The following is a 13923-nucleotide window of genomic DNA, read 5'->3' on the forward strand; positions in this document are numbered from 1 at the left end:
TTTTGGCCTTTAAGGATTCAAGATCTTTGTGATTATCAGCGTTAACTGAGAATCGAACCTGAAACATCTGTAGCTCATCATCATCCACTCACAGACAGAGCAGAAAGAGCCTCGTCGTCTCAGAGCTCACATCAGCAGCTGGAAGCTTAGAGGCACATCTGGGAAGAGCAGAGGAGTGAGCTCAGCTCCTGCTGTGACTCACACCATCGCTGCTTCAGGAGAACATCTGGACCTCCTGCAGATGTTAGACTCAAAACCCAGCAGACCAAAAAAACCCATCATACTCTCAGCTTTGCTGCCTCTCTGAGTGGGAGTGGTTTTTAACAAACACCTGAAGGATTGTTTTCCTGTCATCGCCAAGTTGGAGCGCGATTCTGTGGAAAGGAGGAAAAACAGCCGACTCGGGCGTGGAAATACTGTTTTATTGTCTGTACGAAACTTTATTAAAGAAGTATAACAAACACAGAGAGAAGCCCGGACAGAGAAGACTCGGGTGGCGCTTGGCCCGCGGCGTGCACGCTTATCGGCACAGAGCGTTAAAAGGGGAGAGAGGTCAGAGGTCAGTCAAGCATCATTACCTTTAAAGCGAGTATTTCCCTTCGCTCAGACACGTTCTGTACCAGTCAGACATGAAACACCACCACAGTCCTTCTAACACTTACAGTGACACACTTATCGTTCAAGCAGACCGCAGTCCGCGTTCGGACGTGAAAAAAACTCTCAGCACAAAGACAGAAGCGCCGTTAACCTGGTCACCTGATGTTGGCAGTGCGGAGGAAGTAACGCCCTCAGAGGTTCTCCAAGAACAGAGCAGCTGTGTCCAGGTGAAGATGCTCCGTACCAGCTCTGGATCGGCTACTGGGACCACAGGGGTGGAAGAATAGAACCATTACCTCTTTTCTACCAACTCTGTGCTGCTGAGAGCCCAACATGGCGGAGGGTCAGCGGCTGAAGAAGACGTTTATGCTACTGAAGACAGCGGTAAGTGTGGACGCAGCAATGCCGCCATGCTGTTGCTGTTTTGGTTCAACATCAAATACCTCCGAGCACAGACGAGCATTCTTTAGACCAAACCCAAGCTCACTTCCTGCTCCTCTAATCCCCTCAAAAAAAGATTTAGACAGAAAGTCACAGTTCCACGCCGACGTGTTTTTTTCCTAACAGTTCAGAGCTTCGTGTGAATTTTACTGAAGGTTTTTACTGGTTTGGAGGGGCGGGCCTTAATGGGGTCAGTCTCTAGGGAAGCTCCGCCTCCAGTTCCTCACGCCACCAGCTTTAACGTGACGCCAGCAAAAGTTTCAACAAATTCATTCGGACAAACGTGCCAAAATACAGTTCACGTAAAGTTTAATGTTTAATTGTCTTCACCCCCACCCATCTCCACCACCTCTGCCCGGCCGCCAGGGCTTCTGATCCGCCTGTTTTAACTCCGCCCACTCGTCACTATGACGGAGCTCAACGGCACACGCAAAAATAAAATTAGAAAAAAAGAAACGCAAACAAATAAAAAAATTAAAAAAAAGTTCTTTGATTTTTTTCAAGAATGCAGAAATGTCTCTTTCCAGAAAGAAACCCAAATCCACACTCGGGTCCCTCCGCCCGTGAGAGAGCTGTAACCGGCGGATGGAGACGGCAGAGGGAAATAGTTCCTGCATAAAACGGATCACGAGTGCCTTTTCTTTTGCGTGGTTCACATTCTTCTGGAAAGAGAGATCCCTGCAGAGCTTTCAAACCTGCTTTTGTGCTTTTATGAACTTTCACATCAGTCGCATTAATCAGAAGCCAGACTACAACTTAAACTAGGAGACTACTTCAGTTTTCCTCCTCGGGTCCGAAAGCAACATGTGCTGCAGCACAGACCAAAAAACTAGCCGGCAACCCCACCCCGAGGCTCCGCCCGCTCTTCCAGAAAATACATTCTGAAAAAGATGGAGAAACGAAAAGATCGGAGACGCTGAAGGCAACAAGCAGGAGAGCGGACCGAGCCTCAGCCGGACACTTTTGGGAGCGTTTGATGGAAGACGGACGCCGAGCGTTTCCCCACAACGACCTCCAGACTGACAGTAAACGCACAAACAGTGCACACACACACACACACACACACACACAGTAAAGAAAGATTAAGGCCATCGATGGAACATTTCAGAAACTGGGCTCCAGTCAGACCCACGACAGCGCTGCAGGGACGTGTATGCAGACTCGCAGTGATTCCCACGCGCTTCCTTCAGCACGCTAAGCAATACGCTTAAACCCCGACGCAGGACACGCCGAACTCTAACAGGAAGCGTCCGCAGACAGACCCAATCGGCCGCGAGCCCGAAAGAGCCGGACAGGCTTTTAACCCGCGCGCAGATTGAAGACGAGCTGACTGCTGTGCAAACCAAAGAGGGGTTACAGCGAGTGCATCAGAGGGGCGGAGTCAGTGACAGCACAGCCTGAGGGTGGAGGTACCCCCACCCTCTGCCCCCAGCTGCTCAGTCGGGTTTCGGCTGGAGCGCACAGCATTTGGGTTTTCCGTGATGTGTAAGGGCCGCTGCAGGAAACAGACAAAACAATCTGGTTTGGTTCTTTTTTACTAAACATTGTCGTGTTGATCAGAAGGCTGCCAAACGCAAACACGTCCTGCAGTTTGTTAGGAAGCCTGACATGTCCGATGTGCTACCAGGAACATTTTCAGTGTGAGGGAAAAATCTCTGCGCTGACGTGGCTGCGATCAGAAAGGTGAACAACACGTGCCAAACACAAAAACACAACCAGTGGAGAGAGGTGGGAGGCGTGAAGAACAGGAGCATCAATTTACAAAAGCTCAGCACAAATAAAGATGGTGGAAGAAGGCCAGCAGACGAGCCGGCGGCGCCGCGTCCCAGACTAAACCTGCACAAACCCTCAGCGGGTTCGCTCGGAATGTGTCGGGATTAGTTTGGGAAGTCGGCCGGGTCTGCGGAGGAGGATCTCCACGTTTCATTTCAAACACACACAGACAGACACACACACACACAGAGAACATCATCACCGTGTTTTCAAATCAAAGTTCGTTACAAACACCAGATATGTTTGTTGGCACCATCCGGTTTTGGGAAAGATGGAGTAACAGGGGGAGGCGGGGCCGAGGCTTCGCGGTAAAGGATGTTTGTCGAAGGTGAGACGAAGGAGAAGTCCAGCAGGTACTTTTGGGGGAGGGAGGGGAGGGGAGGGGGGAGGGGGGGGGTCAAGCTGAGACCGGGTTCGGCGCTGGATATAAAAACCAAAGGCTCGGCTTGATCGGGGTGTGGAGGCGGGTTGGTGGGCGAGGACGTCTACGAGAAACGTTGCTGCAGTCTTGAATATTAAAACTCCTCCTGATCCTCAGCGTCCGGTATGACGAAGCCCTCCTGGAGACAAACGCAGACGGGACACAGTTTTAGGCTCAGCACGAAATGTCACTTCCTGTTTGCACTACAAACCAATCATGTGCCGTGCTGCATTATATCAAATGAAAGTGTGTGTGTGTCCAGTGAAGAAGCACTTTTTAAATGTGTTTACAGTCAAAGTGCCGACGTGTGTTTAGGATCCTTCCCGAGGAGCTTTTGGAAGTTTTGGCATCGCCTGCGGCCGAGAGCCACAAACCACACCAACGAGTTCAAGAGCGCATTTAAAAAAACAACATTAATCTGCATAAACACAATAATGATACATGTGTGTAAATGAAGCAGCAGCGTGGGAGGCTGGCACAGTGAGCTGCATGCCTCTGCAAGAATCCACAGCAGCTGTTCACACTGCAACAAATGGCACTTCCTGTGAGGAACACGGAGCGCATTTCAGCCAATCAGGTGTGAGGGATGTCTGGTGTGTCATATCTGAGCTGCAGAGTAAAAATGGATCCTCCGGTTCTGTAATTTAGCCACGTGATTCATGAATTATTGAAAGCTAATCACTCACGTCTGTGGCGTAGAGGATGTCGACAATCCTCTGCAGCGTCGGGTCGCCCTCGCCTTCCTTCTCCTGGCAGATCAGCTCGATGTTCCTCAGCTTTCCAAAATAAAAGTCTCTCTCCTTCTCCATGTCCTGGATGGTGGATTTCAGCATCTCCATCTGTGGACGAAGATAAAGACACCTGATCAGCACTCCTCGCCTCGCCGTCGTCCTTACAGAGGCGACAGTCTGCCCTCTGACCTCATTGATGAGCTCAGCCACCTCCTCGTCGTTTCCTCCCGTCCCCGCCTTCTTCGCACTGACCGGAGCCACCTTGGGCGCCACCTTAGCCACGGGGGGCCTCTGAGGAGCTGAGGAGAAATTAGAAGGTCAGCGACACGATCAAAACTTCAGCACTTCTAAACCCGTCTGTAACCGTCACCCATCTGAAATCTGACCAATCAGACGAGTCGGCTCTTACCTTGATTGAGGGCCTTTTTGGGTGGTTTGTTGAGGGCTGACGTGGCGGGGTTGGGCGTGGGCATGGCGTCCTGCCCCTGTCTCGCCTCCACGGGGTCGTACTCCTTTCCGTCGTAGTTGGCGTCGAAGAACTTCTTGAACCACTGTACGAACTCGAAGTTATCCTGGAACTTCCCCTTCACCAGTTTGTCCACCGGAATGATCTGGAAGAGACGGAGAAATGGCGCCAGGCTGTTAGCGGCGCTCTGACTGCAGGGTTTACATAAAAACTCAAGTTTCATCACTTTTGTCTCTTTGACATTTAAAGTTCGACGGACATCATGTTAGTCCCACCCTGGACCGACACAGAGTCCCGTTAAACCGTCTACAGCAGCGGAGTCCAACTCCAGGCCTCGGGCGCCGGTGTCCTGCTGGTTTTAGATCTCACCCTGGGTCAGCACACCTGAATCAGATGATTAGTTCATGACCAGACCTCTGGTGGACATTATTTAGCCATTTACATCAGCTGATAACGCCGGCCCTCGAGTCCCCCCACCTGACATGTTCATTCTTTCCGTTTTGTCATTTGCTAGAATGAAATTAACCGTTCAGAACAATCAGACCTCAGGTTTGTTTCTGCACCAGCTCACCACCACCTCTCGTTCCAAACAAGCGCCTCGTCACGAAGAGTCACGAATTCAACGTTCTCGTCTCCGCCCGTCGAGCTGCAGCAGGATCGTCTCTGCAGCTCTTTGGACTGCACACGTCTGAAGCGCACAGAGTTAAAAACCTTCTGGAAGGAGCTCAGAGATCATCCCGAAAGAAACACGTTTGGATCCAGAGGACAAACTGAGCCGACATTAATGAAGCTCAGTTTGCTAGAAAGACCAGAGAACAGGAAGCACCAGAAACAAAGAAACTTCCACTAATGCGAATAAAAGAGACAAAGTCAAACAGAGACTTTCAAAGGTTTGAGGAGCTTTTTTCAACCCTCAAAGATGTGCAGCGAGCCGAGCAAACGCGAGTCCGGTCTGATTCACACACTGCTGTAAGAACAGGTGTTTGGTTACAGATCACAGCTGTTGGCGAGGGAGCGCCGCGCTCCTCCGCTGCCTTTATGTTTGCACTGTCTTTAAAGCTTTTAAATAGCGTTAGTAAAAAGAAATACAAAGCAAATGTGCACGTTCAAAGCTCGCTGGGACATTTCCTGAGCCGCGCCAACATGTCCACACTCCTCTGCTGCTCTAATGGGACCATCACTTCCTGAACTTCATCCTTTATTCATTCGGACTGAGAGCATAAAGTCATCAGGTAAGCGTTTACTGAGCTCAGAGATCGGGAGGGCGCTCGTTTGCTCTCAGTTCCGAGAAAGTGGGCGTGGCGTCAGTGGTGGCGTCTTTGCAGAACAGCGCTTAGAGGCCGGGGGTCAGCCGGGATCAGCCGCAATTCCTTGCGTTCACGCTGTACGCAGGACTTGTGTCCTCGCTTCAGCTGAACGACTTCACTGTGGCAGGAACAGCGTAGCATGTAATTAGCTGTGGATTTCCCACAGAAACCAAATCCTCGCTAATCCTCAGAGTGATTCACGTCGCTCAGGCCGAACACACCCCTGCTCCAGTTACGCCAATGCTTCCTGCGGCTGCTTCACAACAAAAGACCATCACTAGGAAACCACAGGAAGGTGGTAATCCTTCATGTTTTAATATGACATCAGTTCACAGCAGCAGGCGTCTCTCTTCATGCTGCGAGGTAAAGAACCAGCGATGTGATGTACCACGAGCAAAACGGCTTCACGACAGAGCGGTGCGGTCTGCATCCGTACGAACACGATTACAGTCGTCAAACAGAAACGTTTAAACACGTTATTATTATTGTCTGCATCTGTGAAACGGATGATCTCAACATCTGAGGATTGTGCGTCGCCGCCAACAGAAACTCATCAATGAGCATGACTTACTTTGTCGACGCCCATCTTTTTGAAGGCCACCTGCAGAAGCTTGAAGTTGTGGATGTACTCGTGCTCGAGCTTGGCCCCGAACTTCACTTTCTTCAAAGGCACAGAGTTGGGAAACAGCATGTCCATGAACTGGCAGTAAGCAGCACCTGGACACAGGAAACACTTTGACTACAGGCGGAGAGGAAACACCGCGTCAACGGCGGCGTCACACACCACAAGAAATCAAAACTGACAAACTGCACGTTTGATTTTAGAAATAGCTTTAATCGTCTCTTTCCCGTTCGCTGTGTGATGTAACCCACACAGTGATAGAAGTCACATGCTAACGCCTCAGGATACGGAGACGAGAAGAGCGTGAGGCCACAGAAAGGTTAGTGTGACTGAATCTGTTCAACGGTGACCTGAAAGGGTCAGAATAGGGTTTGTAGACTAATCTGATCATCACCTGACGTACGTTTAGGTGTCAAATATGAAGGCGGTCCCTCGGCGAGCTGCAGATTTAAGAGAACGGCACAAAGAGTGCTGAAAGTCCTCGCTTACCTGAGCACAGCATTTCTATCTTGGTGAGGTTCATCTGTAGAGACTCGTTGATCCACACGAGCATGTCATGGCGACTTAAGTTGTCGCTGGTCACTGAGGTCGAGTACACGTTCACAGCCATCGTCGGTCACCTGACCACACAGACACACACACACACACTTACATGGTGGCCATCACACCGACAGCTCGTCGGGTTGTTACTGTCACTTTAAACCTGCTCGATCAGGACCTCGTCAATGAGGATGACCCGATTAGATAAATCCTCTACTCTGTGGAAACACTGGACTACTTTTTGAATTAATCTGCTGAAAAGTAATTGTTTTGGTTTGTCAAATTTCAGAACAAAGGACATGAAATGCAGTTTGATCACAGTAAACTCAGAATTTCTGTTTTTCAGACAAGACAAACAAAAAAAGCACGACTTCCTGTCCTTTTGTGATGGAAACGGGTGAAATGTGGATCTGAACCGACTCTTTGGCGTTTGCTCGTACTTGCAGGCCCGTCTGTGGCTCTGCGTCAGATAACGAGCTGCAACCTTCGGCCAACATTTAATCTGCCGCTGAGGACGAGGCTGCAGGCACACCCAGATACAAACCTCCCAGATGAGCACAATGTAAAACTCAAAGCATTTTATCTACAGGAGCAGTCGCAGTTTTCTGAGTCAGCGGCAAAAATCACAAACTAAACAGACAGCAGTCCCGACGATGCCTGTTTCAGGTATGTCCTCTGCAGCTGGAGGTCAGTGCTACACAATGTACAGATGTGGTCAGCTGTCACATCTTAAAGGCCAAAACATGTGGTTATTGTAGGAGTCATCTGTAAGCAGCCTTCACACCAAGAGATCCTCTCAGGAGAGGAAGCTGAATGCCATCGATGACCAGCAGAAAATCTACAGCAGAGCAAATGCTCCTGGGCAGGTAGTAAACACTGACAGGTCCATCAGCTGATTTCATTTAGTGACATCACTGTGAATGTTGCTACAAAAACTTGTGTGATTCAGCAACAGTGTCATCATGCTTACAGCTGTTTACAGGAAGCTGAGCAGACAGTGGGCGGAGTCACGTATGGTGAGGTACCAACCAGGTCGTGAAGGTTAATAAACGGACATCTTTCCCAGCCAACAACCATCAGTTGTCAGTCTGAAACAACAGTGACGCATTTGTTGGGTTTTTTTGTTTTCCTTATCACAAACAAACCATCTTCCAACATTTATTCAAATATTATTCAAATATCATCTCCAGTAAATGCAGATTAGCATATTTCTCAAAGAAGAAAAGTTGGTTTTATCTTTGCTGTTAAATTCAGATTTTCGTTTTCTTTATTCAGAGGACCAAAAATAAAGTTTTAAAGGTGGGCAGTGGCCCCTGTAGCTGACCAGATGAGGCCGGGCTCCTGAGCTGTGAGGAAGTGACCGTTAGCCACACGCTGCTAACATTAGCGGTGATCAGCAACGTCAGGTCCGCGGCTCCAAGCACCGAACGGGTCAGCGTCCGGCTCCCTGGGAAGACACTGGCCGAGCTCCGCTATCTGTGTTAATATTAGAAAGCTCGGTCATCGGCTAAACGCGCCCACACCGGCCGGCTGAGTCAGTCACCTCCCGGACCTGCAGGCGGTCCCCCCCGCCCTGAAGCACCGCCCGGTTAGCTCCCGTTAGCCTCGGCCATTATTGAGTCAAACCTCCTCGGATAAGAGCCGTTAATAGCGGTTTAAACCGTCACCGTACCGGCAGCTGCCAGAGCTGGAGCTCGGCCCCGGGGTGCCCGGTCCGAGGCTCCGGGATCGCACGGTTCTAGCTACATGCTAACACTGAAGCTAACAGAGCGCGCCGCCGTTATCCAGCCGCTCCGGCCGGCTTCAAACCTACCTGCAGCCGGTTTTCTTTCGCGGTTCTCGAACTTGGAGCTTTTACTCTTCTCAGCGGGAAATGTTTCTCATTAAAAAAAACAACCTGCGCTCGTTTCGACGTTTGTTCCTCTTCTGCTTTTTTCTTCTCTTCCTCACGTCCACTCTGCCGGCAGCGGAAGAAGCGATGCGATGACGTCAATACGTAAAGGGAAACGCCTAAACGTAAGGACGGCGGACGGAAGCGAGACGTCCGAACAAAATGGTCTATGGTGAGGTCATTATTCATAAAAAGGATTATGTTCAATAAATTCATCATTCACGACAAAAACATCCTCATATTATAGGAGCAGCGGGTCAGGTTTACGTCACTCAGTGACGTATCGACATCCCAATAACCATAGTAACATCATTTTCCTCCTGTAGTGACACAGAAACATGTGCACTCCCACCTCCTGCAGCAGCAGGCCTTCACTCTGCTATCACAGGAAGCTGAATAATGGAAGAACAGCCTAGCTTACATTTACATGGAGATTTTAGGAGCTTAACGCCAAATAAAGACCACAAGAGAGAAGAGATGAACTGATTTTACTGAAAAACGGCCACCACCTGAATCTGTTGGTATTAAAGGGCCCAAAGAACCACAGCACAGTCACCGAAATCTTCATCGTCTCAGTTTAAACTTCAGCAGGTCGTCTTCACCGTGTGTGAGCTGCTGCCACACGATTGGCCGATAAGACATTTGTGTCATGGGCAGTTGAAGAGGCGTACCTAACAAAGTGGCAGGTGAGTGTATTTATTTTTGCCCTGCTCTCACACAGCTGCTAAAATCCACCAGGACTGCACACCAAAGTTCCCTCTAATGTTCCTTCTAATGTTTCATGTGTCTGAGCGAGCACACTAACTCCCTGAGCGTCCCTTGGACCACTGTGAGCGACAGCAGACGTGTGCACTGTGGTCACGCCAGCATCCAATCCATGCAAGTTACAGCTTATTAAAATAATCAAATTACAGCATTTACATTTATGTTAGACGACTTTTAATTAACTGCTTTAGCCCACTGACAATGAAAATAAAAAAAAATCTTGTTCATGACCTGTGCAGCATGTTAACACTATTGGAAGTAAAAATAACTTGAACTCCAATTTTGAAAACACAACTTTCTTTCTTTCTTTCAATAAAGCTCTGACTTGTATTATGAGTCTGTGGTCTGGGAGAGAGTCTGTAACTCTGTCTGCAAAATACAGTAAATAATGACCAATGTTGGGCAGTTAATTATATAGTTACTTCTTCAAAAAAGTAACTGAGTTATGCAAACAACAAAGTTTTTTGCAGCTGTTTACCTAAAAATGCAGCCAAGGCGTTTTTAAACAAACATTTCAAACTATTTACAGAACAATCAGCTGTTCTGCATCAAATCTGATGCCACACAAATTATTTTTGCCTCATTGTTTTGACACACACAACAAAACTATTGACTACACTACACATTAACTACACAAGATTTGCGCTGAACGTCGCAAATCTCTCACATCTCAAAACACTCCGTCACTCCTAAAACTTCCTCCAGTATCTTAACAACTAAATGCCATGTTTTGATTGGTCGACATGGTACATTTTTCCACCAATAGGAAAGGGCGGGGTGTTTTGTTTTTGTTCACAGGCTTTCCAGCGTTTTCTTCCCGCAGTAAATATAAACAACGACAGTATTCAGGAAGAAAAACAAACATTGCAGATATTTTATCACAACTCTGGTTTTACGTGGCCGATCAACACAATTTAAAAACTGCTATAAAGTCCACACTTTGTCCGTCAGTTGTTCCGTCTGTCCTGCTCACATCTCCACTGGTTGTACACGTTGTCGTTAACGTGGCTTCACTCCACATCAGCCGCTTTGCTAAAACACCGGCACATAGCCTGTCAACCCTTAGCTGCGTATATACGAATGTGAATCGCATCATTGGCTGGACTAGGTGCAGAGAAGTACACACCCCCATCACCATCAACGGCGCTGCTGTGGAGAGAGTGAGCAGCTTCCGGTTCCTTGGTGTACACCTGGCTGAGGATCTCACGTGGTCAGTACACACAAACAAAACAGTGAAGAAGGCGCAGCAGCGCCTCTTCTTTCTCAGGAGACCGAAAAGATTCGGCATGAGCCCCCGCATCCTCAGGACCTTCTATCACTGTGCCATTGAGAGCATCCTCACTGGATGCATCACCACCTGGTACGGCAACAGCACCGCCTACAACTGCAAAGCTCTCCAGCGAGTAGTGCGGTGCTCTGAACGGATAATTGGAGGTGAGCTTCCCTCCCTCCAAGACATCTACAGGAAGCGCTGCCTGAGGAAAGCGGGGAGGATCATCAAGGACTCCAGTCACCCCAGCCATAAACTGTTCAGACTACTTCCCTCAGGAAGGAGGTTCTGCAGCATCCGGTCCCGTACCAGCAGACTGAGAGACAGCTTCTTCCACCAGGCCATCAGACTGCTGAACACGTCATAGACACCTCAGCTTCACTACTGGAACTTCAACATTATGCACTCCACACTGTATATAAATGCCACTTGTTTTGCACATATTCAACTCTGTATATTTTATATATTTTATTATTATTATTATTATTTTTTTATTTTTTATTTTTTTTTACTATTTAATTTGTAAAAATGTGTATACACACACACACACACGTAGGAAAATATTTAGTATACACATCCAGAAATGCATACACTATTATATATTGTACATATATTTATTAGTTTCAGGTTGGCCATTCTTGTATTTTGCTCGTTTGTGTTGTTGTGTTTGCACATCTCTGTTGCTTGTGAAGCTCGCACACAAGAATTTCACTCGCATGTGCTGTGCCAGTGTGCCTGCACATGTGATGTGACAATAAAAGTGATTTGATTTTGATTTGATTTGATTTGACTATGTGATAAGGTGGCATCGTTCTGATCCCATACAGGAGCAGCCAGTCACTGACTCACACTGCAGAACAGAATTGTTAACATATTTACTTTAATTTCAGTTTAGGTTAGAATTTTTTTTTGTGCACAGAGACCGTGCCATCAGTGCGCAATTGCGCACGCGCGCAGCTTAGAGGGAACATTGCTGCTCACAGGTGTGTCCTTCATTAGTGTAAAAGAGGCGTGGCTACACCTGGAACATCAGACTGTAGCTGTGTCCCAGCGACCGCACACTTCGTAGTACCCGCACTTCACGGGCTACGTGAGGCGAGTACTACGAAGTGTGCGGTCGCTGAATTGGGACACATCTTGTGTCCTCCACTGTGTGTGGCACTCAATGGCTGTGTCCCAATTCAGCGACCGCACGCTTCGAGTACGCATTTTGAGACCTATTACGTCACAGCGACGCGAGGACGGCTGTCCCAATCCGAAGCGTACTCCAAATGCGCCGTCGATTTCCCCAAATATCAAGCGTGGTCCGGTGCACGCTTCGTGGTCCCACAATTCATAGCGTGGCAGTGGGTGTGGATAATTTTGCCGCAAAATACGGCAGAAGGGAGCGGCCAAGAGTGAACTGTCAAAGTACTGAATATGACGTCACTTATTTATGTGCGAATGTTTAATAATGAAGAACATTAAAACATTCCTGTTGGCCACATGTCGGCAAAGTCATGTGACATTAGTGACGTTTGTGCTAACTTGGTTTTAAAGCCTTTACTTCAAAATATCCACCGTTCAATAGTCGACCTTAATCCTACAGAGAATGTGGTGATTTGATGGATAATTAAAGTCCGTCATATATCCACAAACACAACAAGCTGAAAGTCAGTGATGCTGCTCGGTTTGCAGTCCTGAACATCACGGCACAAGCAGGATTCTCTCTGATTGTGGAATAAAAGTATGAACGTGTGTTTATAAGTTACACTTGTGTTTGAATCCTGCAGCTTATCACACATTTGATTTCCATGTGTGACGACTGCAAGTGTCCAGAGTGAGGACAGACTGAGGGACCCACTGCTGCACATCATCTGTGAGGCTTTGCAGCCCTGATGATCCACCAGGACAAACTCAGCAGTGTGTGAGGAAGAGGAGGAGGAAGAGCCAGCAGCAGCTGACAGATGGAGAGAATAGACAGACTGTTCCCTGTTTGTGAAGGACTGCTAGGAAAGTTTAACATAACTGTCTGTGCTGAATCAGTCTTATTAGGTAATGTTCAAATAATGTGATCCTCCCAGTGTTTCCAGTGTGGGAGAAAGTACTCAGAGTACTCAGGGCCTTCAAGTTACACACTATGAAAGGCAGCAACAAGTTTAATGTTCAGAAACCTAAAGTCTGTATCAGCAGCAGAATGGAGCTAAAATAAATGTTGGTTTCAGTTCTATGAAGCTTTGAGTATTTTGGATCAGTAGCTGCTGTGTTTGTTGCATCATGTTGCTGTAACTGTTTATATGCTTTATATATTCTGAGCTAAGTTGATCTATAGTGTTACATCATATTCTATAAGGATGTTATGTGTTTGTAGACTTTCTGCCCAGTTTGACCCATTTAGCAGACGTCAGCCTGTTTAAGGCTCTGATATCTATTCTGTGTGACTTACAGCAGTTATGACATGGTCTGATTTTCTCACCCAATAAAGGAATATTTCATATATCAGTCGACTCTTCATTCTATCAGAAACAGTTACACAGCTCCTACATTTGCTTTTACACATGTATGTAAGCATTGAGCCACATTTAGTACCAACATATTAAAAGAATAATATTTGTCTCTTATGTATAACACATCTGTATATGCACTGTCACAGATACTTGACAGGAAACACAAATAACTGCAACTTGAATCTTTGACCCAGAGTTCAAGCTCACTGCTGTAATATATCCTGTAAAATATCTCTCATAATAATCTGACAATAAATATAATATTGTCCATATTATATTTACATTACCAAAGTGAGATGATTTTAGTCTCATGAACAACATCAGCTGTTCTGCGCGTACTCTGAAGCGTGCGGTCGCTAAATTGGGACACAGGCACTGAAGCCGTCACACTGAAGCATTCTGGGAGTTTCGTGAATGTGGAAATAAGCACAACAGCTGTTATACCTGAGAACATAAAACGCAGCAAACTAAGTTATTGATAACGCTGCTGATTACATCACCGGCCTCTGAGGCAAGGATGCCCGCTGCCTCACCTGCCCTTGTTTCACAGGTGGGAGGGACTAAGACGCCAGGAGTCGAGGACGGGCACTTGAGCGTGGCGCCACCTCCAGGC

The 13923-nt window shown here is 47.5% G+C and overlaps 1 protein-coding gene and 1 long non-coding RNA gene across 3 annotated transcripts; one reads left to right on the top strand and one right to left on the bottom strand.

The window, feature by feature from the left end:
- Positions 1–401: 401 nt before the first annotated feature.
- On the bottom strand, positions 402–8852 carry mapre1b (microtubule-associated protein, RP/EB family, member 1b). Of its 2 annotated transcripts, none has more exons than XM_085260683.1 (7): positions 8712–8852; positions 6848–6978; positions 6308–6453; positions 4373–4574; positions 4153–4262; positions 3919–4071; positions 402–3371 (listed from the first exon to the last, which is right to left on the bottom strand). In XM_085260683.1, the coding sequence occupies exons 2-7, from the start codon at positions 6966–6968 to the stop codon at positions 3327–3329; spliced, it is 777 nt and encodes a 258-aa protein (XP_085116809.1). In that variant the 5' UTR covers positions 6969–6978; positions 8712–8852; the 3' UTR covers positions 402–3326. The 2 variants fall into 2 exon arrangements, with proteins under 2 accessions (XP_085116809.1, XP_085116811.1); XM_085260685.1 differs by lacking the exon at positions 8712–8852 and adding an exon at positions 7869–7962.
- On the top strand, positions 6842–13201 carry LOC146551359 (uncharacterized). Its single transcript, XR_014890265.1, has 3 exons — positions 6842–7764; positions 7871–9475; positions 12597–13201. It is a non-coding gene; the product is annotated as an uncharacterized LOC146551359 (long non-coding RNA).
- The last annotated feature ends 722 nt before the right edge of the window (positions 13202–13923 follow it).

The sequence above is a fragment of the Mchenga conophoros genome, linkage group LG20, assembly GCF_057382185.1.
Source record: "Mchenga conophoros isolate Kocher_MC1m ecotype Shallow Benthic linkage group LG20, M_conophoros_male_GT1.1, whole genome shotgun sequence".
In the NCBI taxonomy this organism is placed as follows: domain Eukaryota; kingdom Metazoa; phylum Chordata; class Actinopteri; order Cichliformes; family Cichlidae; genus Mchenga; species Mchenga conophoros.